The 25,231-nt window shown below is 36.9% G+C and overlaps 1 protein-coding gene across 1 annotated transcript; it reads left to right on the top strand.

Annotated features, from left to right (window-relative positions):
* Positions 1–479: 479 nt before the first annotated feature.
* Rcn2 (reticulocalbin 2) lies at positions 480–17,155 on the top strand. Its single transcript, XM_027925901.2, has 7 exons — positions 480–832; positions 1,218–1,323; positions 4,250–4,446; positions 11,059–11,172; positions 14,401–14,497; positions 15,525–15,667; positions 16,322–17,155. The coding sequence occupies exons 1-7, from the start codon at positions 689–691 to the stop codon at positions 16,472–16,474; spliced, it is 954 nt and encodes a 317-aa protein (XP_027781702.1). The 5' UTR covers positions 480–688; the 3' UTR covers positions 16,475–17,155.
* Positions 17,156–25,231: the final 8,076 nt, after the last annotated feature.

The raw sequence follows: 25,231 nt of genomic DNA, 5'->3' as shown, positions 1-25,231 counted from the left end.
TGAGCATCAGATACAAACATCTGGCTGCAGTTCCTGGGTTTGTACTCCTGCTCTGGTAAAATAAGTTGAGAGATACACTGAAGACTAGAAATAGGTACTGTTGGTCGGTTCCTCAGGCAAAGACTTTCTGAGATACAGTATTGTTTTGTTTTCACCCGGCTCTCCAGCCTCTTTCATTGAGGGAAACCGGGAGGGACACACGAAGCGAACAGTGCCAGAACAGTTTCTGGCAGGAACCAGCCTGACAGGAAACGACACCGCGGGGGTGAATCGCGGGGATGTTTTTCGGAGCGTGCTAAGGAGAAGACAGCCCCCGCAGGATTCTACCGGCTCCGCGGCCCCCGCCGGCCCCCTGGAGCCTGTGGGCGATTGTGGACCGCCACATCGCGTGGGCACGCCCCAACGCCGCGTGGTCCAATCAACGGAGCGGAATGGAGCCCCGCCCCCCACCGCAGCCATATAGGTTTGGGCCTGGCGCGCCTCCGCAACACAGTTGTCGTCTGAACCACCCATAGAGGGGTTTGTTGCTAAAGCAGCGGGCCACCACCGCCCTCTCCGCGTCCAGGGCCTCCTGCCCCGCACAGACACGGCGCCACCCTCCCGTGGCCGCCAGCGGGGCGCAGCCGCCGGCCTGGGCCGCGCCTGCCTTCCTCCTTGGGTCTCTAGGTGTGCTCGGCGGGCCGGCGCGATGCGGCTGGGCCCGAGGCCCGTGGCGCTGGTGCTGCTGCTGCTGTGCGCTGCGGTGGCCGGCGCCGGCAAGGCAGAGGAGCTGCACTACCCGCAGGGCGAGCACCGCGCGGACTACGACCGTGAGGCGCTGCTGGGCGTCCAGGTGAGGCGTCCAGGCTGGGGGTTGGGAGGCCGGGCCCTCGCACCGCCGCCGTCGCGGGCTTTGTCCCGGGACAAAGCGGGGCGGCCAGGCAAGGCCTGGGAAGGCCAGCCTGACAATGGGGGCCAGGCGGGCCTCGCTTGCTCTCTGGGGGACCCCTAGGCCTGTAAAGACTGAGGAACTAGTCCGGCCCAAAGGCCAGATCCCCTCTAACCTCCAGACATGGGGCAGAATCACTGAAGATGGTAGAGGGGGCTGGGGCCTTGGAGAGCTGGTGTGGGTCCCCCAAAACCCTAAGCCAAGGGAGGCATCTAATAGCCCTATTCTCCACCATTATGCCCCACTGATGGTAATGCTTGGTCCTCCTGTGTATCGATTCCCCTCAAAGGAAGACGTCGATGAGTATGTTAAACTTGGCCACGAAGAGCAGCAGAAAAGACTGCAGTCGATCATAAAGAAAATTGACTCGGACTCAGATGGCTTTCTCACTGAAAGTAAGGACTGTCCTACACGACCAACAATGGAGAAATTTCTTTGTAGGAGATGAATATTTTAAGCAGGGGTATCTGTTTATAGATTGTTATTATTCCAGCAAGTTAGAGAGATACTGTGACATGAAAAATAGATTTTATCCCTTAAAGGTGGGGTACCAAGTAAAACTCAGTGCTTTCCCCAGTAAATATAAACATCATTCGTGCTATATTGTATGCAAGTCATACCTTTAGATATTCTTTCCACACATCATTTTTGTCATAGTCAGAAATATGACTCATTATAGAGAAATAGGCCCCCAAATTTTAAGACATTAAATGATTTATTGCTCTTTTGATATGTGCACTTATAAAATTTTAGGAAGAAAAGACCTGTTGCATGTGGATTATGTTTATTATGACATTATAACAAAATGGTGTAGCTTGTAGGGGGCTTAGAATCAACTTGTTCACCTCTCTGTAGACACTGACCTCCAGAAAAGTAAAGGCCTTTTAAAAATAAATAGCAAAGCCAGGAGTAGAATCCAGATATCATTCTCTTAATTAGATTTTTAAAAAAAATATTTATTTTTTAGTTGTAGTTGGATACAGTACCTTTATTTTACTTATTCATTTCCATGTGTGCTCAGGATCAAACACATGTGCTAGGAGAGTGCTCTACTGCTGAGCTACAACCCCAGCCCTTTTAATTTAGTTTTCAATATCCTCGGTTAAAAAATTTTTTTTAAAAAAAATCTGAGTGTTCTTAGGTACATTCTCTAGTCAGAAATGAAATGCACAGACTTAAAAGAATGTCCTAAATAAATTGCTGTGCAGCTATCTCTCCCCATTGTTTAATTCAAGTGATGAACCCTATCAACATTCTAAGTTGATTCCCAAAAAAATTTAGGTTATTACTGTAACTTTAAGCTAGTTATTTGACTATACTACTCATTTAAATGTTGCTCAGCATCCAAGAAGTGAAGTTGCAGGAGAGAGAATTGCAGAAGAGCCCACAATGGTGCCCTCAGTAATATTAAGGTTTTGTTTCTTCTGCTTAACCACAAAACCTCAGAACTCTCATCCAACATAAGAATAGGTCCATCTTTGTTATGCTAGAATACACTCAGAACAAGTTGGTTTGGAATACTGTGGTAACCCGCAGGGCCTAGATATGTTCAAATAGTTAATAGTAAACTCAAAAAATTAAAGTAAGAAAGAACATAGTCCAAATCTTCATTTTATTGAAGAAAAACAAAAATTTGAGAAGGTAAACTATCCTTATGGGAAAATGGAAGAGTGAGCCCATGTTATGATTCTTCTTTCATTTGCTTTTCTACTATGCCAGATAGTCTCTTTAAACAAAACACTTGTGATGCTTGAGGAAGCCTGTGTTCTACTTGCGGACCCTTAAGAGAATCTTATTAATTTGCACTTTGAGGACCAGGACAAGACTCTAAGGTTTATTAGTGGTAGAGTATCTTAGCTGCACATGGTGACTTGTGCCTATACTCCCAACCACTTGGAAGGCTGAGGTAGGAGAATCCCTTGAGCCCAGGGATTTGGGACTAACCCAGACATTGGGAGACCCCCATATCAAAACAAATTGGAAAAAAAAAAACAGAGGTTCTTAAAAGGTAGTAAAAGTAGTTTAGGCTTTAAAACCAAACAAATTTAAATTTCCACTCTGCCACTTATTAGCTTGAGGTCTTGGACTTTTCTGAACCTCAGTTTCTTCAGCTATGAAATAGTGATGATTATAATTGCTCTGTTTTGAAAAATAACAACAACATAGAGAGCCTGATGCTCTCAATTGTTCAACACTTGGTTGCATAAGTTGTAATTCTGCTCTCACCTAGTTTCAAGAGAGAGATTGTCTTTGCTTTTCTATTCACCTGACCTTTCTCAAACCAGTAGAGGAGTACCAGTCATTAAAACAAATGATAACTTTAAAGCAAGTGTTATTCTCATGCTCTCCTCACAAATTTTATCATCTCCTTCTCTTTTCTATAATGCAGTATAATAAATATCTCTCTGAATAGATTTTTTAATAGTTGATCTGAAAGTGGATGTTTGAGATATAGAAACTTTTCCACCAGGTCTTCAGTTACCAAGTTGAAACAGCTGTTGCAGAGAAGGCATAAATCATAACTTCTACCAATAAAATGTGTAAATTTTCTCCAGCTGTTCTATGACATGTTTAAGGGGAATAAATTGTAACAGTGTTTCTCAAACTTAAGTCATTTGAATGCCTTTTCACAATTTAGGCCATGTTTATTTACCATGTATTATTTTCTTAACATTTTTATTTAATACACACAAAATTTGTCTTAAAGGAAAACTCTATATTCCTTTCACAAATGGAAAACTTTTTATTATGAATATTAAAATAAATAGGTAGTTATTCAAGTATTTGTGCTTCCTAAGAGATTTGTGATAATTAGCAAAGGTGGTCTGCAATTTTTTGGATATTTTTTAAAAAGAGTAAAATGCTATTTTGGATGGTTGTTAACTTATTCAGCAAATATTTAGTAAGCTAGGTACTTTTTTATTTTATAGTTATAGGTGGATACAATATCTTTGTTTTATTTTTATGTGGTGCTGAGGATCAAACCCAGAGCCTCACACATGCTAGGTGAGTGCTCTACCTCTGAGCCACAATCCCAGTCCCTAAGCTAGGTACTTTCTGGGCATTTAGTGTACAGCTGTGGGTGTGTGTGTGTTGGGGGGGACAAACACAAACTCTATTCATGGAGCTTGCATTCTATGTAGATCACATTACAACATTCTTAGATTTCACGCAGCTCTCCCCACTTTCTTCTCTCAATACTTACTCTCACTCAGTATTTGCAAACATTGAAAATTTTCTTTTTTGAGAAGGTTTAGAAATCTACACCCTAAATATCAGAATTATTGTCAACATTCCTTGTGTTCTGGAAAATTCTCATAGGTGAACTCAGTCAGTGGATTCAGATGTCTTTTAAACATTATGCTATGCAAGAAGCAAAACAACAGTTTGTTGAATATGATAAAAACAATGATGGTACTGTGACATGGGATGAATATAATATTCAGATGTATGATCGTGTGATTGACTTTGATGAGATCACTGCTCTGGATGATGCAGAAGAGGAGTCGTTTAGGCAGGTGAGTACATGTGCACAAGCTGTTCCTTTTGATCACATCGGTTTACTTTATCTTCCCTCAAGAATGAGCACAAGAGGACCTGAGGTCGTAGACCAGATTGCTGTGTTCTCTGGGCAATCACCAGTTCCACTTCAGTGGTCATTTTGATCATTTCCTTTTTAGCCAGATTTAGGACTCTTACTCTGTACTGCCTAAATTATCCCTGCATCTGTTTTACTCAGCTGCATCATTTATTTGTTCTCATTTCCAAAGTTGCTTTTTTAATGTATTTTGAATATTTAGCTAAATATTTTATTTTAAACATTGAACAGTAAATTTTATATCATATTTACTAAGCAAGCTACACTGGCCCATTTCCATTTTAAAACAGTTTTATATGAAATAACTCATAAAAATATTTGTGGTAAAGTACACATAACAAATTTGTCATTTTAACCATTTTTAAGTGTGTAATTTGATATTGTTAAGTGGGTTAACCTTATTTATTGTACAGCCAGTCTCAGATTCTTTGCATCTTGCAAAACAACTCTGAACCCATTATATCTATTAAACAATAACCCTCATTCCTATCCCCACCCCTTCCCTATGCCTGGCAATCACCATCTACTTTCTACTATGAATTTGATTACAATATTTGTCTTCTTGTGACTAGCTAATTTCACTTAATGTCCTCAAGGATCATCTGTGTTGTAGCATGTGTCAGGATTTCCTTCCTAAAAGGGGCAAATAATATTTTATTTATTTTTTTTGTGTGTGTATACATATATACTAAATTTTGTTTATCTTTTTGTCAATGGGTGGACACTCAAATTGCTTCAATCTTTTGACTATTGATTAATGCTGCAGTGAATGGGATGTGCAGATCTCTCTTTTAGATCCTGCTTTTGATTCTTTTGGGTACATACCTAGAAATGGAATTGTTGGGTTAATTGGTTTTAGTTTTTTGAGGAACCTCAACTGATTTTTTGTTGTTATTGTTGCTTGGTACCAGGGATTGAACCCAGGGGTCCTTAACCACTTAGTCACAGCCCCAGCATTTTTTTTTTTTTAAATTTTAAGACAGTCTTGCTGAGTTGCTTAGGACCTCACTAAATTGCTGAGGCTGGCTTTGAACTTGCAGTCCTCCTGCCTCAGCTTCCAGAGCTGCTAGGATTACAGGCTTGCCTTACCATACCTGGCTCAATACTGTTTTACATAGAACTATGCTATTTAAAATAACTCATTTTTGAAGATTCAGTCTTACTCTGAATACTATTGTTGTGTCTGTGGTTTAATTTGTTAAAATATAAGCTCAATTAAGCAGAAGTAAGACAATTTTTATTTAGGAATTGGTAGGAACTTCCTAAGACTTTTGGAAGTCTATTAAACTAAAAAGTGTATCAACACGAATAGCTATAAGTTTGAGAAATTTCTATTTCAAGTGTAATTTTATAGAATTTTTAAAAATATAATTAAAAAAATTTTTTTAGTTGTAGATGGACACAATATCTTTATTTTATTTATTTATTTTTCTGTGGTGCTGAGGATTGAACCCAGTGCCTCACATGTGTGAGGCAAGTGCTCCACCACTGAGCTACAACTCCAGCCCAACTTTATAAAAATTTTAAGATAGTCTTTTTTATGTATGGGAAAGAATAAATAAGCTAAATACCTTGTTTTAACTATATGCCAGCATGCTTGGAAACATTTTAGCTTGTTTCTCATCTCATTTTACTATGTATTTTTAAATTTTTATTGTGGCCATCATTTATCATTGTACTTGCTATTTATTTTAGAATTCTGTTGGCCATTTGAACTAGGCCACCACTAACTCCAAGTTGGTTATTTCTTTGCTAATGATTACTCATGCTATGGATGTGCCACCAGTGTGCTGGGTAAGAGCTCCAGACTCAGAGCTAGTCTGCCTGGCCTTGTATCTAGCTCTACCACTTAACCATTGTACAGCTTTGGGTAATTTACTAAACCTCCTTATGCTTCAGTTTCCCATCTCTAAAAGTGGGGATGATCTCCATTTCAGTTGAGGATAATAACAGTATGGAGAAATAGTAATAAATAGTAACAGTTGGACTGGTATATATTTCTATTTTGATTTAAAAGAATATTGCTAAAGAAAACATGTACAATTCATGTAAGTTTATAGTTAATCATTCAACTTTTAAAATTATTTAGGCATTTGTTAATATCTTTAGATTAGCTAGGCTTTCATTTTTACGAGAAAAACGTATCTTGTTTTTATTTTTCCCCCCATTAGTTGGTACTTGATTTTCCAGCAGACTAAAGGGAGTGTAAATCAGTCTTCTTCCTCCTAGTGGTGCTAAAGAGAAATCAAATGTTGATAATGAGATTTGGGATTCATCTACTAGGTGTTCTCTTTTACTCTAGGAATTATCATAAAAGATCATTAGAGTTCTGGAACTTTTCTAAAATCAAAGCGTGACATTTTGACTTCCCTGCCAGGGAACAATAGAGAAGTTAAATGCAATATGATGGTGTTGACATAAAGTCTTCACTTTGAAGAGATACATTACTGATTAATATAAACTATTTAGGAATAGTTCTAAATAGTTTAATCCCCCAAACAATCCCCCATTTTTCGGGGGATTAGGATTGTGGCTCAGCGGTAGAGTGCTTGCCTCACAGGTGCTAGGCGCTAGGTTTGACCCTCAGCACCACATATAAATAAATAAATAAATAAATATATTATTTCCAACTACAACTAAATAATTAAATATTTTTAAAAAGTTGTTTGGTTCTGAATGGCAGTTATCAAAAATACAAGTAACAATATTGGTGAGGATGTGAGAAAAGGGTACACTCATACATTGTTTGTGGGACTGCAAAAAAACTAGGAATGGAACCACCATTTGACCAAGTTATCTACTCCTTGGTATATATCCAAAGAATTTAAAATGAGCATACTACAGTGATACAACCACATCAATAGCTACACAGTTCACAATAACTAAGCTATGGAATCAACCTAGATGCCCATCAACAGATGAATGGATAAAGAATTTGTGGTACATATATACAATGAAATATTATCAGCCATAAAAAATAATAACTTTATGACATTTGTCAATAAATGGATGAATCTGAAGACTGTTGTTGGCTTAAGTGAAGTAAGCCAATCCCAAAAAAACCAAAGGGCAAATGTTTCCTCTCATAAGTGAGAGCTATGAGTAGTGTGGGGAGAATAGAAGTTCAGAGGATTAGACAAAGGAGAATGAAGTGGGGGGGGGGGTTAGGAATAGGAAAGACAGTGGAAAGAATCTGACATAACTTTCCTATGCACATATATGAATACATAACAGTGAATCTCACCATTGTGTACATCCACAAGACTGGGGCCCTAATTAGAATAAGATATATTCATGCATGTATAATTTTATCAAAATGAGCTCTACTGTTAAGAACCAATTTTAAAAAAGATGTCTAGCTCTGAAACTATATTCCACAATGCGTACCCAGTACACATTGATTTAAGTCTACCTTTTAAGAAGGAGTTAGAAAATTAGAAGGACCTTAATAGCCTAAGGGAAATACTGCATTCCTAAAATGAATACTTTCCTGTGAGAATCCTATTTGGCTGCCCTGGAATATATCTCTATCTTCATGAAGTTCTAATCATACTTTTTAAAGAATTTGATAGATAATACCTAACCTCCTAAAAATTCATGTGGGATGTGAAAATAAACCCAGACATAATGGGCATTATTCAAAATAAAAAATAAAGGATAAAAGAGGAATCAGTCTCATCCAAAGTTATAAACCAAATATGCCATAAATAAATAAATCATAATCATAAAATAATCATAAAAAGTAACTGGATATCTGAATGAAATAAAATTTTCTATATGGTATTCTATTGAAAAACTAAACATTATCTCTGGGCATGGTGGCACATGCCTGTAATCTCAGTGACTCAGGAGGCTGAGGCAAGAGGATCACAGGTTCAAGGCCAGCCCCTGGGCAACTTAGTGAGACCCCGTCTGAAAAATTAAAAAGGGCTGCACTCAATGATAGAATGCCTAAGGATTCAATTCAAAATCAACTTGGTACCTGAATTTTATTTTTATTAAATTTTCATATAGAGAGAATAGGCAACTTGGAGTAGTGACCCTTTCAGGCTGTCAAATACCTGAAAAAGTATATATTTATATGATGAACAATTATAAATAATGCATTTTTAGGCAGGAGAAGTAAAGTTTGGAGAACTCCTTGCAAAAGTTCAGTTATTCCAACTTCTAAAGTCAGTTGCTGAATATGCATTGTGTAAGTAATATTTTACTATGTAAGAGAGAGCCTTCATATGGCTGATCAGAATTTTTAAGACCTAAAGTTTTGTTCTAAGATTCCAGGTTATATATTTCCTCATGTAAAACCATTAGTCTACCAAAAGGTGGCAGTTTGTCCTCACAAATTTTCATTGCACTGTAAAAATAAATTATTATGGTAGTTTCTTTATACTACAATAGATAGCATTTTTATCCTTTACTAGCTTTTTAATATAGAAGGGGAAAAGGTTGAAGTTTTCTGAAACTGACCATCTTTCTGGCTATTTTTTTTAAATTTTGCCCTTTGAAAAAAACATTCTTTTTGTATATTGACTTCTTTTAATTTGATATGAAGTTCTTTCAAATGGCCATAAAATGTGAACCAAAAAAAATCGTCCTTTTTCTTTCTTTCTTTCTTTTTTTTTTTTTTAAGAAATCTCAACTTGTTTAAAGAGATCCTTTCTTTCCATAGGCAAATTTGGCCAAATTTAGCTCACTCTGCTGAAACATGGACCTTTTTTGCTCCAAATTGAAGGATCCTTTCATAAGGAAATCTAAGCAGTTGGTATTTTGAATAGTGACTTATTCAAAAAAGAATTTGATTGACTCCACAAAGACCTCAAGTTCTTGTTTGTCTACTTTTCCCCATATTAAACCTGAACACAAAATACAAATTGTTTGATGTAGTTATTTAAAATTATGAAACATTTGCTTAAAAGCAGCTATTTGGAAACATTATTTTTTCTTTTCTGTGATAGTTGGATGAGTGTAACTGACTTGTGAAGTCTAGATGTTTAAAAGGCAGATTCTTTAGGGGAAAAATTGAACCTCTCCACTGGATGATTAGTAACTGTAAAAGAACTAGTATTTAGGTAAATGCTACCTTTCCTAACCTATTATTCTATAAAACTAAACAGAACATTTTTTTTCAACAGTAAAATACATAAATTAAATGCTTCTAAAATTGTGAAACTTGGGGCTAGGGTTATGGCTCAGTGGTAGATGGCTCGACTCACACGTGCAAGGCTCTGGTTTCGATCCTCAGCACCACATATAAATAAATAAAATAAAGTTATTGTGTCCAACTACAACTACAAAAAAATAAATATTAAAAAATTGTGAAACTTTTTTTAAATACACAGTTTGATACACACCTTTTACTATTATTAATATTATTTTATTATTATTATTATTATTTTTAGAAAGGAAAGCTATTCCCAGAAATTCTCAAAGTAGAAATCAGGCAGGATTAACAATATAGCTAGCACCTTTGACTTCCAAGACTCTTGGTTACAGAATTACCTTTGAAACATTTATCAAAATCAGCCTTATCCCTAATCATTTTTACTACTCGAGTATACTTTAAAAGGAGGGGAAAAAAAAGATGAGAGAGAAAAGAGAAAATGAGATGTGTTTATTTAAACTCAAGATAAGACCCATTTAAGCTTTTAGTGTACTTGTTTCTGAATATACAGAGTTATTATAAAGAGCCTTTAAAATATTTGAAATATTAGTTACCAATACTAATCATATGAGAGTCTCAACAAAAGAGGAATACTTTTCTAGAATATTTACATATTTTTGAAAAATCATTTAGCAAACCTAAAACAATTTTTTAAAAGCCCTACCAATATATTTTTTAAAATACTTTTCTAATTGTCGATGGACCTTTATTTTATTTATTTATATGTGGTGCTGAGGATTGAACCCAGTGCCTTGCAAGTGGCTAGGCGAACACTCTACTGCTGAGTCACAATCCTAGCCCTACCAATATTTAACACATGATGTAAATTTGTTGCTTTGGGAATATTCAAAAAAATATTAACACTAATTATTAAAGGTGATAGTAGTATGGAAAGAACAAGGAAGATTCAGGGTCAGTACATTTTAGCTGTGTTTCTGACTTTCATCAAATCATTTAATCTCAGTTTTTCTATCAATAATAGTAGCATAATAACAATTATGAAATACTTAATGCTTCAGATATATTGATTGCATGATAGGGATGCTCATGCTAATTGCTTAGTAGAGATTTTTACCCCAGTTTTATAGATGAGAAATCTTGAGGGGTTAAGCAATTTATACTAGTACCACAACTAGTAAGTGACATTGCTGGAATTTCAGTCTAGGTCTGACTGTGGAGCTTGTTTCTATGTTGCCTCTAATGTTTGGTATTATTTGCCAACATACGTTCAGTGGAATGATGTAAAGATGAAAGAGATGATGTTTGAGAATGTGCTTTGATTTCACAGTTTGTATTTTTCAAAGTATTTTTAATGATGTTATGATAATAATGAGATGTTTAAATATGTTCAAATTTTTTTAATTCTCAAAGCTTCATTTAAAGGACAAGAAGCGATTTGAAAGAGCTAACCAGGATTCAGGTCCTGGTTTGAGTCTTGAAGAATTCATTGCTTTTGAACATCCTGAGGAAGTTGATTATATGACGGTAAGGAAGAAAAAAATTTTTTCCCATATATTTTTATATTTTATTGATGCATCATAGTTGTACGTATGGTGGGATTTTTTTTGTTACATATTTGTACCCGTATACGATATAACAATATAATTTAGCCTAAGGAAGAAACATTTTAAGAGAATTATTGAGTGACTAAAATTTTAAAATCTATCTATATTGTCATTAAAATTATTTGTATAATAACTAGAATTTTAAGAGACAGAAGATCCAAAATGACCCAAAATTCTCCCCATATAAGATTATTCTAGGGCTGGGGATGTGGCTCAAGCTGTAGCGCGCTCGCCTGGCATGCGTGCAGCCCGGGTTCGATCCTCAGCACCACATACAAACAAAGATGTTGTGTCCGCCGATAACTAAAAAAAAAAAAAAGATTATTCTAATCTTATAGGTTAGGAGGATTCCTGGTGGTGTCAGGTTGCTTATGGGGCAGGAGCAGGCTAAGGATTGAGTTTTTATTTTTTTGCTTTTTTGAATCTTCACACTGTATTATGAGCAGCATCTTCCTCTGGCTATTTTCCCTGTCCTAACCATGTTACCATCAAGCCTTTCCTTATCCTTCTATAGCTTCAGACTTCTCTGGTTTTTCAATGTTAGTAACACCAGAACTTTTATGTAGTTTACAGCCTCATTTGTGGAAGCTTTTGGTCTGTAAAAACTTATCCACATTTAGATACCTTTTCATAGCAGGCAGGGGATGCAGCTCCTAGTAACTATTAACGTTTTTGCAACTTCAGGTGTAATGAGTCCTCTCATTCCTTTAGTACCTTAAAAAAAAAAAAGTACTGGGCTGAGGGTGTAGTTCAGTGGTAGAGCACTTGCCTGCCATGCACAAGTCTGAGGGTTCAATCCCTAGCACTGTGGAGATAAAGAAAAGGGGGGCGGCCACCACCAGGTCTTCAAAACTGAAAAATTTTAGCTTTTAACTCAACAGTTGTTGATTGAGTTAACAAGCTGTGAGAGTAGGGATCATCATATTGGGGAGTTAAGAGTAATGTGCCAAATAACTTTTAAAAATAGAACATTTATATTGAGTTCTGTTGCATGACATCAGCCTCCAGCTCTGTAACTTGATTCCCTGGATATTTGAGGGAAGGAAGATTGTAGCCTTTTTTTTAATTGATCATGGCCTTGAAAAACAATGCAGTAGATATACTTTTTTCCAAAAACTCTATGGCAAGATACTGCTATTAGTACCACTTCTTGACATTGTGAAGCTTCTGGTTTCTTACTTGGCACAAAATAGATGACCTAGTTTAAGAACAGTGCTGGGTATAATTTCAGTGCCAAAATTAAATCTAGGCAAGCTAATTGAATCCTAGAATGGTAGGCAGAGGATGCTGATTCTTGATTCTCTGGAGAATAAGGAACAGTTGACTAAAGAGGGGAATGACCAGTGAAAGCAATGAAACAATGGGTATTAAGTGATATGGCCCTGGAATGTCAAATGGCAATGGGATGAAATAGATTATATCATTTTTTGAAGAAAGCACAAACAGGAATATTGCTTTACTAGATATTCAGAGTCAGATGACCCTGAAGTATTGAGCTTGTATAATAGTGACAAAGGTAATCTTTGATGATAAAGGTTAAAATCCCTGATTTCTCTACATAAAATCTGTAAAATTTGATTTAAAAAAAGACAGCTTGGGGCCAGGGATGTATCTCAGTGGTAGAACACTTGCTTAACACGTGGAAAGCCCTGGGTTTGATCTCCAGTACCAAAGGGAGTGGGGAAGACAGCTTGTAGTTTAAGCCCCTGGAGACTTTTGAGAATATATTTCATTACAGTAGTGATGCTAGAATCCAGACTGAGAGATATTAGGGAGGAAGCAGGTAGGGAGGAAATGAGAATAGTAGATATAACCCATGAGAGTCTAGGCAGGGAAAAAAGAACCAGGATGGTAATGAAAGAGTGCAGCAAAGTCCTGGGGATTTGAATGTCACGAAAGACATAGAAGAAGGAATTGAGATTGAAAGAAAGCCCTTAGGAAATGGGAATATATGGCATCTAAGAAACAGCTGAGGGCTTTGCCCTAGCAAGAGCTTCAACTCCTGAGATGAAAGAAAAAAATGAGAGGATAAGGCATAAGAATAGAGGGAGTTAAAGGTGAGGATATATGCTGGTTTATATGAATCATTTTCAGAAGACTTGTATCATGGTTGGAAAACTAGGATCTTTGCCAAGAGAATTTTTGGAAGGATTATAGCAAAGCTCAGAGAAAGTGGAGGTAGACATTTGAAAACACTGCTATAGGGAATTTTTTGTTTGTTTGTTTATTTTAGTTAGGTGGACACAATATGTGGTGCTGAGGATCAAACCCAGTTCCTCACTTGTGCCAGGCAAGCACTCTACCACTGAGCTACATACAACCCCAGCCCCTGCAGTAGGGAATATTAAGAAAACTTAGAAGTAGATTTCTAAGCTGCAGGGAGAACTCACTGAAATGGTAGAAATCAGCTTAAAAGGACTAAGTTTATAGTTCTATGTCTTTTTAGATTTTATGGCTGCGGAAGAAAGGAGAAAGTGATGTGGCCGTAATGTTCAGGGTAGGGATTGGCACCATAAGAAAAGGACATAAAGGGGTAGGAAGGTAATGAGGGAGGTACTGAAGTAGCTGGCCATTGATCAGGTCATTAAACTAGAAAGGATCTGCCATTTGGGTCAGGGAGGATTGATTGTTAAGTATGAAGCTTTGATAAGAATGAGGGGCAGATTTGTGGGCAGTTTGGAGTGGGTTTGAGAGAAGAGCAAGCCAAGTGTTGAGGTTTTGTGAGGGGCTGGCACCTTTCAGATCTGGAGGAAGAACAGTTATATACAAGATCTAAGGTAGGGTTCTTTCAGGGCTATGAATGGATTGGAGGGCTGATGGTTAAGGAAAACGACAGTGAGAGATGGCATGCTTGAGAGGGAGGGGAACATGCAGAAAATGGGAGCCTATATTTAGTGCTGAAGTGGTTTAGGAGAATAAAAAGTGAAGTTCTTCATAGTTTCACAAGCTTACACATGTTGAATTTAGAATTACTTAGTACTTGAGGTTTTATTCTCCTAGATTCTAGGGTTTAGAAATGTTTAGTGAAAGTATAGATAATCAAAATGATGATTCCTAAAATTCTATATTAAGATTGACTGAGATGGTTGTGGGATTGAAAATTTTTGACTTAAGCCTTTTTTTTTTTCTTTTAATGAACATGCAATAGGAATTCGTCATTCAAGAAGCTTTAGAAGAGCATGACAAAAATGGTGATGGATATGTTAGTTTAGAAGAATTTCTTGGTGATTACAGGCGGGATCCAAGTAAGTCACCTGGGGAGTGTGAAAAGAGAGGGGAAAAAATGAAATTAAACAAGAAATTGGAATATCTTTTATCACTGAGAGCTTTCTTTGACAGAGAAAATGTAAGAAGAGGAACCATGCTTGATTTCTACTTCTTGCTAAGTTAACTATAATACAAGTTCAACAAAGGGATTTTATAGCTTAACTGAAATGCTGTCTTGCTCATTTTTACCTTTATGTCTAAATTGAAACATTTTTCTTCCTTTTCCAATAAGTAGAATACCATTGTCAATCCAAAAAGGAAGGAAGTAAAGGTTGACATAGTTTTGTTTTTTAAAGAAAATTGTGTATGATTACATGTAGATCTTAGAAACATAAAATAGTCTAAATTCTGAGACTGTAAAAAGTGATTTACTCAGCATATGAAATTAGAGGAATTTTCCTTTCTCTGAGTTACTGTCTTCAGAATTGTTACTTGAAAATATCAAACAGTGGGCTGGGATTGTGGCTCAGCAGTAGAGCGCTCGCCTAGCATGTGCAAGGCTCTGGGTTCAATCCTTAGCACCACATAAAAATAAACAAATAAAATAAAGATATTGTGCCCAACTATAACTAAAAAAAAAAAAAAATCAAACAGTGCAGTTTTAAAATTGGTCAACAGTGCACTTATTTTCAATGTCACTTTAAAAATACAGGGGGGAGTACTTTGTAAGAACAGAGGAAACTATATAGTCACACAGTGTACATCAAACTATTACCCAACTCAGATTTGAGAAAACAAGACATCAAAACAAGTAGCAATAGTAAACTAGTATTAATATGCAACATTTTAAAAACTCTGAGTTGTTTAGGTTTATGCGTCACTTTTGAAAATTACCATGTATTTGCACTTATTTTAGGACTTTTCAGCTAAGTACTTCTGTTTCATTTGGCTTCCTTTATGTAGTAAACTTTAAATTCACTTCCTTTATTCTAGGGATATACCAAACTTCTTATTGGATACATGTGATATTCTTGTGTATGTATATTTCTGTTTTTTTATATTAAGCTGCAAATGAAGATCCAGAATGGATACTTGTTGAGAAAGACAGATTCGTGAATGATTATGACAAAGATAATGATGGCAGGCTTGATCCCCAAGAGCTGTTATCTTGGGTAGTACCCAATAATCAGGGCATTGCGCAGGAGGAGGTAAGTATCATAGAATGACACCCCCCCCCCCCCAAAAAAAAAAAACAGTTGGTTCTATTGATAGGTAGTTAAAAATCAAAGCCAAAAAAAAAGAAGTAGTAATGGGATTATTTAGGATTAATTCATTGCTGTGTTTTGTTGTTTTTCTTCTTTTTAAGACAGTATCTTGTTAGATTGCCAAAGCTAACCTTGACTTGCACTCCCCCTGCTTTACTCATCTACCTGATTGAGCAGCTGGTACTACAGGCATGTGCCACCATGCCCTGCTCATTGCTGTTCTTTGAATTAAATCATCAAACTGTTTTAGATGGTCAAGGAGAAAAGGAAGATGGTATCATGTATTATTCTGAGCATATAGTAAATAGAATAATAGTTCATATTTAACTGTAGAGGCTCAAAAAGTGGATTATAGTAATTTTGCTTAACCTTGTGATATCATGGGTTGGATTTTGGTAGAGAGGAGGAAGAACCCAGCAGAAATTTAAAAGGAGATAATAAGAGACAGCCGATAGGCACAGTATGAAATATTTTACATACATTAATGAGTACTTCACACAACTAAATGGTTTTTGACAGTACATTACACTAAAATGTGAACATCTTGATAAAATACTTATAACATTTGATACCTTTTTGTTTTGCTTTATTTTAAAGGCTCTTCATTTAATTGATGAAATGGATTTGAATGGTGACAAAAAACTCTCTAAAGAAGAAATTCTGGAAAACCAGGACTTGTTTCTTACCAGTGAAGCCACAGATTATGGCAGACAGCTCCATGATGACTATTTCTATCATGACGAGCTTTAATCCTGAGTGTGTCTGAGTAGACTATTGGGTCCTTTTATAATCTGTTACCAGCTTTACTTTTGTGATAAAATATCGATGTCGTATTTTACACTTTTAAGTCTTACCACAGTCAGAGTTATGTAATGTAGTTTATAATTTTGGTCATTTAGAAGAAAAACAAAACAAAAACTTTATTGATTTCAAAACATATTGAAATTAAACATTAATACCATGCCATATGACCACAAAGTCTTTTTCTAAATATTCCATCTGTTTAGTACTGTATTGTGGATATTTGAGTTCTGTTTCCATACTTGAAAAAAATGGAGGATTTTAGACATGACTGAACAATGTTAATATTTAAGTAGTATGTGATTAAGGTATTAATTTTTGTTTTGTTCTAATTAGACTTAATTTGGGAACTAAGAGAAAGGACAATGTTTTTAGGTTTAGTGTTTTGTTTTAAAACCTTTAAAGGAACCTTTAGAAGGACTTAAACCTCACATGTTAATGTTGAGAAGTTCTGCTGAATTTAAAATGGTTTCTATAAATGGTTTTGTTGTATGAAATAGAACTTTATATTTTTGCATATGTATAGATAGTAATTATATTTAATGTAAAACTATAGCATTATGGTGAGTGGAATTTAACATTGTCCAGAAACCTTTTCATTTTTGACTGATTAAAAATGAATTGTCCTTATCTTTTTATGTTTGTTTGTTTGTTAATTTTGCAGATAAACCTTAACTTTAGCACAGGTTTTGTTGTATTATACATTTTCTTGTCTCATTTATTTTCTTTATTTGGGTAGTGAATGTTCTCAAAACTGTTAAATTATTCTTGCTGCATATTATTATATTGCTTTTTTAAAAAATAAAAGAATCATGATGTAGCTGAGTGTACACCTGACACATTTTAATTGCTCTTATAGAAACTGGTTTTACTGTTTGGGGCTAGATTATTTTTTTCTTTTTTGTGTGTGTGACCTGAGGATTGAGCCCAGGGCTTTAGTGCTATACCACTGAGCTACACCCCAGCCCTAGGGATAATGTTGCAAATGATACAGATTAGCCTAGTGCAGTGACACCCAGCTCCTCAGGAGGCTGAAGCAGGAGAATCATAAATTTCAAGGCCAATATGAACAATTTAGCAAGATCCTGTCTCCAAATAAAAAGGACTAGCAATGTAGCTCAGTGGTAGAGAACCCATGGGTTCACTCCCCAGTACCCTCCTCCCCCAAAATAGGCTAAAGCTGAACACACTGGCTCTTGTCTGTAATCCCAGCTACTTGGGAGGCTAAGGCAGGAGGAGGATCTTGAGTTTGAGACTAACTTGGGCAATGTAGTGAGTGAGGACCACCCCCCCATCTCAAAAAAGAAAAAATTATAGAGGGTTCCTAGTAGATGTGGTTAGTTATCATTTGAACTCATTTTAAATTACACTGAAAATCACAATACCTAAGCATTTGTTTATACCTAAATAATTGGTTTTAACCTTATTCAGGAGATCGATTCATTCAGCTTTGGTGGGGTGGGAGTGGAAAAAGTGAGAACATGAGAAAATTTTTCTAGTTCTGGCCCACAGATAGTTTTTCTTTCTTAAATTATTTTTATTAGTGGGTGAAAAAGTCAGCTATTCATTTTGTTAATCCTTTTCCAGGATGAAGTTGTTTCGGCACACACAGCATTCTAGGGGCTCAGTAAGTTCTAAGAACATTGAGAAGGCCTGAATCTCAATTTTTTGACAGAATTGACTGCACCTACATACCACCCTGTTAATCAGAAGTATATGGTTTTCATTTTAACCTACCTGCAGCTTAAGAATTAATGCTACCAGTATTACTCATCTGTCACTTGTCAGCCTCACTGAAAATGGGATTTTTAGAATAACTACTATGAATAGCATGTTAACTTTTCTTACTGTATTCTCTAAAACCTGTTCCAAAATTTCTAGAGCATCTGATATGGTTTTATTTCAGTTCTTAAGGAAAATAGTTAAGAGTTAGCATTGTGCATTCAGCCTGGATTTCAGACAGATACAAGAATTATGGTGATACTGTATTTACCAATATCTGTTCTAATCCTTTGTAGCATAGAGGAAACTATACTTCCCAGCCTGCTTCTTGGTTTTGACCAGTTAAGTGGGAGTAGTAAGTAGTGTATGTCACTCCCAGACCAGTCACAGCCTGTTTTCTTTACCATGGCATCATAGATTTGCCATAGTGGAGCCACAAGATCAAAGTGGCCTTGATTGCTCAGTGCCACATGAAGGTCAGTCAGCTGGATCCACAGTGCACTTAATATGATCAAAAGTGGGCTGGGGATGTGGCTCAAGTGGTAGCGCACTCGCCTAGCATGAGTGAGGCACTGGGTTTGATTCTCGGCACCACATAAAAACAAAGATATTGTGTCCACCTAAAACTAAAACGTAAATATTTTTTTAAAAAATTGATCAAAAAGTAAGCTGAGTATGGTGATACATGCCTGTAATCCCAGCTACTCAGGAGGTCAAGGCAGAAAGATCCAAGTTCAAGTCCAGCCTCAGCAACTTAGCAAGACCTTGTTTCAAAAAACTAAAGAGACCTGGGTTGGGTTTGTGGCTCAATGGTAGAGTGCTCACCTAGCAGGTGCAGGGCCCTGGGTTCAATCCTTAGCACCACATAAAAATAAAAAAAAACATAATAAAAGGTATTGTATCCAACCACAACTAAAAAATAAAACAACTAAAGAGACCTGAGGATGTAGCTCAGTAGTAAAGCACACCTGGTATCAATCCTCAGTACCAAAAATAAAATAATAAACTTTTCAATATGTTAAGCCAGAGATTTGGGTGCCTTTGTTTTTAACCACAGTAGATCCTATCCTATTCTGAGTAATAGCATTAGCAACTGACTTTCATAATTTTACAGAGAAAAAAAATTATCTGCTTGAGCAGAGTTTCTATGTCTTCAACTAAGTCAAAATGGAAATCTTCATTTTTTTTATTTTATTTTTTTTAGAAAGAGAATTTTTATTTATTTTTTTAAAGACAAGTTAGCCCATAAGATTAGGAGTGGTGTGAAAGTACAGCCACAAATTCTTTTTTTTTTTTAAGAGAGAGAATTTTTTTAATATTTTTTTTTTAGTTTTTGGCAGACACTACATCTTTGTTTGTATGTGGTGCTAAGGATCGAACCCAGCACCCTCGCATGCCAGGCAAGCGTGTTCCCGCTTGAGCCACATCCCCAGCCCCGGAAATCTTTATTTTTAACTCTTATTTGGATTTTGACTTTCAGATTTCAAAAATGAAGCTTTTATTTTGACTTGCTAGAATTAGAATAATTTGGATTTATCTTTAAGTATGAGAATAAAAATCGCATGAGACTTTCTGAATTATTGTCTGATTCTTGCTGAAGGACTTAATCGCTTCCATTATTCGATGTCAGGTACTACTTTAAAACTGGAAAAAAGATGGGATTTGCACAAATGAGTTCCCATGTGGTTCTAAGAAAATTTATAGGACAGAAATTGAGTATCTAGCCAGAACATTCAGAATAAAAACCAGCATGCCATATTTGCCTTAATTCTTTCTTTTGAAAGTTTTTTTCTTTCTTTCTATACTTATTTAGAGCAGTTTTATGTTCACAGCAAAATTGAACAGCAAGTACAGGGAGTTCCCATAACACCCCTTCCCAACACGTGCACAGCCTTCCACATTATCAGCATTCTGCAATGGAGTGGTACATTTGTAACACATCTACATTAACGTTTTATCACCCACAATTAAGATTTACCTTACAGTTCCCCCCTGGTATACATTCTGTGGGTTTAAATAAATGTTTGAAGTCATCTGTCCACCATTAGGTACATTATACAGAATAGTTTATTACCTAAAAATCTGTTCTGTTTATTTATCCCCCTTTCCTTTAATCCCTGGCAACCATTAATCTTTTTATTGTCCTCATAGTTTTTTACTTGAAGTTTAATAAGTTGTGATAAAATACACATATCAAAATTTACCCTCTTACCCATTTTTAGGTATACAGTTCCTTGGTATTAAATACCTTCATAGTACTGCGTGGCCATCATCAGCATGCAGCTCTGTAACTCTTCATTTTATAAAACTACCCATTAACTTCCATCCCATCTCCTGCTGCACCTGGCAACCACTATTCTGCTTTTTATCTCTATAATTTGACTACTCTTTCTCTTAAGATACCTAGAGTTTGCCAGGTAAGATGGCATACACCTGTAATCCCAGCTACTCAAAAGACTGAGGCAGGAGGATATGTATTCTCATATCCTCAAGTTTCATCCAAGCTATAGCATTTTGCAGAATTTCCTTTCTTTTTAAAACTGAATAACATTTCATGGCATGTATATGCATTTCTTTTACCCATTCATCCTTTGATTTACATTTGGGTTGCTTCCACTTATTGTACCAGAGATTGAATCCAGGGGTGCTTAACCACTGAGCCACATCCCCAGCCCTTTTGAATATTTTATTTAAAAACAGGGGTCTTGCTGAGTTGCTTAGGCCCTTGCTAAATTGCTGAGGCTGTCTTTGAACTTGTAATCCTGCCTCAGCCTTCCAAGCTACTGAGATTATAGGCATGCACCACCCTGTCCAGCTGCTTCCACTTTTTCACTATTGTGAATAAAAGGACGTGGATTTATAAATATCTCTTTTGAGTACCCGCTTTCAATTCTTTTGGATGTAATCAAAAAAGTGAAATGCTGGATCATTCTTATTTTTTTCTAGTTGTCAATGGACCTTTATTTTATTTATTTATATGTGGTGCTTAGAGTTGAACCCACTGCCTCTCACATGGTAGGCAAGAGCTGTGCCACTGAGCCACAACCTCAGCCCCAGGATCATTCTGTTTTTAATCTTTTGAGGCACCACTGTAGTGTTTTCCACAGCAGATGTACCATTTCACATCCCTGCCAACAGTGCACAGGATTTCCAATTTTCCCACATCCTAACTTGTTATTTTCTGGTTTTCTTTGTTTTTTAGTTTTGATAGTATCCATCCTAATGGGTGTGAGGTGGTGTCTTGTGGCTTGACTTTTGTTTCCCTAGTGATTCCATCTGGATTCACAGTGGACTTAATATGATCAAAAAGTAAGCCGAATATGGTGGCACATGCCTGTAATCCCAGCAATAAAGGAGGCTAAGGCAGAAGGATTCCAAGTTCAAGTCCAGCCTCAGCAACTTAGCAAGGCCTTGTTTCAAAAACTAAAGAAACCTAAGGATGTAGTTTATCCTTTCCAAAATATTCTTTTGCAATTTTAAATGTGAAAATAAATTTGTTATTGTTCTCTAAAATTTTTGTTTTGCAATATCTGCTTTTAAGTGAGAAATGTCTACTTAATATTATGTTTTCAACTTTGGAAAATGGTTTAGGAAAACCACTTAAAGTCAATGTTTTTAAACAAGTATAACAACTAATCTGCTTCATTTCAACATTGTTTTGTTAAATAAATATTTGGCCAGATTTCCTGGCAGTGTAATTTTTGTTTTTAAACTGGTATCAGTGAATAGCTCAGTTAAGGGCCTCTGAGCAGCTACCAAAATGTGTCTTTTATTTGGATATAAAAAGGACTCAATTGAACTCCAAAGAAAAACAAGTACTGTAAAATACCTAAAGCCTGCCATGACTTTATTTCAGATTAACTAGATGGTTCATGAGCTATAGAAAGAAAACCATTCAGGAGGCTGGGGTTGTGGCTCAGTGGTAGAGCCCTTGCCTAGCATGTGCAAGGTGCTGGGTTTGATTCTCAGCACCACATAAAAATAAAGAACAAAGTAAAATAAAGGTATTGTGTACAACTATAATATATATATTAGAATTATATATATGTGCATATGTATATGAAGAAAGAAAGAAAGGAAACCATTCAAATTTATAGAACTAGTTTAAAGTGGTTAAAATATAATTTTTAATCTTGGCTTTTTGTACCTTTGGGGGGAAAAAACACCACCTACTTTTGTTCTGTGTTCTACAGAGGTAGTTTCCTTCTCTTCTGAGACAAGTTTTTAATGAGCAGATAGCATCGCTATTTTGCTCCTTTATTAAACCATTAATAGTGTTGGGGACATGGGTAAAGAGATGATTCCACTACAATGATACATTAAAAGCATTAACTAAGCTCTTTTTTTTTTAATGTGAGTGCCAGCCGTTGGCCCTTCTGAATTAATGGTTTGTTATTTCATCTATGACAAATGGTGTTATGCAAGTGATATGCTTTGTAAGAGTGCCCTGTAATGAAAACCCTAATTAAAGTTAATTATAGACTGCCTTCATGGTGGTAAGGAATGGAAGCCAGTCTAAGCTATTAACAATTATTTTACCTATTGTCACATAGCAATTAGTCTTCAGTCTCTGCTCCTTCAACCCTTCCACTTTATAATCCCAAACAACCCACCTAAGCAAAACAACAATCACTGGGAGCTTAGAGAAGGAAAGAGATGGGAATGTCTGGGCTGGTGCCACTCTCCCTCCACTAACTTTAAAAAACACAGAAATGTGTAATTGTAAAATTTCATGTGGCATAAAGGAAAAGTATAAAAATCAGAAATCAATGTATCATCCTACATTGAAGTTAAAAAAAAAAAAAAAACGGTCAGCTCCTGGAGGGCTGCAGTGTGACTTCTTCACAGTGGCTCCTCCTCCAGGGCCCAGTGTGTGAACAGGGCGTGGCAGGTAGTTACTGACTGAATTTATTAATTAAATGTTACAGGGGGAGAGAGAGCTGACATCATACCAGTTTATTTTGTTGTATTTTTTTTTGTATGTCTCTTAGTCTGTTCTTGTCTTCTTGTCTCTAAAGAATTATGTCACTGATGTGAATTATGTCATGTAATATATAATTACATTTATGTGAACTGTACAGAAACATAGATTGGTGTTTGGGGATGAGGGTCTGAAGAGGGTAGACTAATGAGTACCTGATTCCCTCTTGGGGTGATAAAAATCTTCTAAAATCGGATTGTGGTGATAGTGGCCCAATATTTACTCCCAATATACTAAAGTCCATTGAATTGTGCTTTTTAAATGGGTGAATATTATGATATGTGAATTATGTCTTAATAGGCCACTTAAGAATGGAAAAAAAAAAAAAAAAAAAAAAAAAACATGGTTTCCTCACCAGAGAGCTGCTCCATGGCAAGAATAGTGAGTGCCACACCTACCTTCAACCTGTGACCAGCAGACTCAGCTACCCCACACTGACTACAATCCCTAAAATTTAGTGTTCAGTGGGAGAGCCCTTGAGGGCAATTTAAGAGCATTTAAAGAGCAGGGTATGGCATCTAGGCATGTTGCAATTTATGGGACAGTCTTGCATATGAAATGTCTGTCCTTTGTCCTGCATGGTATTAGAATGCCCCGGTAGACACTGATGTGGGTGAAAGACCTGTTTGTGATCACCTGAGCCTAAAATCAAATACTAATTTAAACAAAATATGTTTTACACAGTTTTAACGTACACTGCATTTTCAGAAATTCAGCTAGTGTATACACCAAAGGTAAGTAATGCTTTGCTCAATTCAAAACTTTCCCAGGAGTTGTTCACCATTGAGAAAACCAGCTCCCAAATAACACTGCCGCTGCCTTCTGTATATGTATCTAGCCCATTCCCAGTGCCACTGTTGGACAGCAGTACTTCAATAGTCTTGTGATATAGTCTTTCCCAAGAAGAGTTTCTCCTTTTAGAGTGAGAGCATTAGAGTGTGCATCAGTCAGGGCCCTCCAAGTAACAGGTGGCACATTACAGAGACAAGGGCAGGTTTAAGGGAAGCAACAAGGGTTGGTGATGCAGTCAGGGGCAATCAACAGCAGAAAGGCTTTAACGCCTTTGGCCTGGAGGGGTCTGGAGCCCGGATGGTGCTGGTGAGACCCAGTCCCTCCCTTTCCCCCTGCACAGTCGCTGTGACCATAGAGATATGCCAGTTGTGTATGTATCTCCAAGAGTGAGGGAATACATAGCCTCATCTCTTTCCTCCTGCTACCTCACTTCCTGTCTGCACACTGGCCTAAACAAAAGGAAGCCCAGGGCCCGGGAGCCTGGGTGCTGCCCTGTATAAGCCACTGAGCCAGAAGCAGGTCAGAGGACAGAGGACAGATGGGGAAAGGCAGGTGATCAATACATATTGATCTTTAAGAAATTGAATACATAGATAGGTTATACTACTAATGAATTTCATTTCAGGATAGTAGAATAGAGGTTACAACAGAACGATCCTAACAAGGAAGTGCTGGGTCTATTGAGGACTGGAAATCACTGCCCAGGCAAGAAGGAAATAGGTATTGAATACAGACTAATTTAATAATGAAAAAAGACAACATCTTAAATACTGTGTCCTAAATAAAGTGATGGAATTTTCACCATAAAAAAATTACAGACAGTTTAAAGTTTGAATTGGACCAAGATAGACTAAAGGAACCTGAAAGAATTCCCCACGCAAAGACACTTCGCCGGGAGAATTCCAATTTTATTGCAAAAGGCTGTGTGCTTACATAGATCTAAGGGGAGATGGCAGGGCTTAGATAAATGGCAGGCCACCCGTTTATTGGCAAGTTCTTCCAGATATCAGCTCTGGAGCCCAGGAATTAGTTCTTATTGGGGCTAAGGTTCCCTGCCAGCGAGATTTGAAATTGGCGCCGGCGGGAGAGTTCACACGGGTGGGAACTTTTCGCGCCACTGCAGAAAAGGGGAAGGTAGGAAGAAGAGGTCCTTAGGCGCCATGTTGGGGTTTTTCTCTGGGGTGCGACTGCCGTTTATACTTTTCCCAACA

This window comes from Marmota flaviventris, chromosome 2 (assembly GCF_047511675.1).
Source record: "Marmota flaviventris isolate mMarFla1 chromosome 2, mMarFla1.hap1, whole genome shotgun sequence".
Taxonomy (NCBI): domain Eukaryota; kingdom Metazoa; phylum Chordata; class Mammalia; order Rodentia; family Sciuridae; genus Marmota; species Marmota flaviventris.
The sequence above is the reverse complement of the archived record's forward strand: the minus strand, read 5'-3'. Positions and strand labels throughout refer to the sequence as shown.

Excerpts from the sequence above, each read along its gene's own strand:
- Rcn2 (XM_027925901.2), top strand. The coding sequence starts at position 689 with ATGCGGCTGGGCCCGAGGCCCGTGGCGCTGGTGCTGCTGCTGCTGTGC. Across the intron at positions 1,324-4,249 it reads AGATGGCTTTCTCACTGAAA|GTGAACTCAGTCAGTGGATT; the intron begins GTAAGGACTGTC and ends AAATTCTCATAG. Across the intron at positions 4,447-11,058 it reads AAGAGGAGTCGTTTAGGCAG|CTTCATTTAAAGGACAAGAA; the intron begins GTGAGTACATGT and ends TAATTCTCAAAG.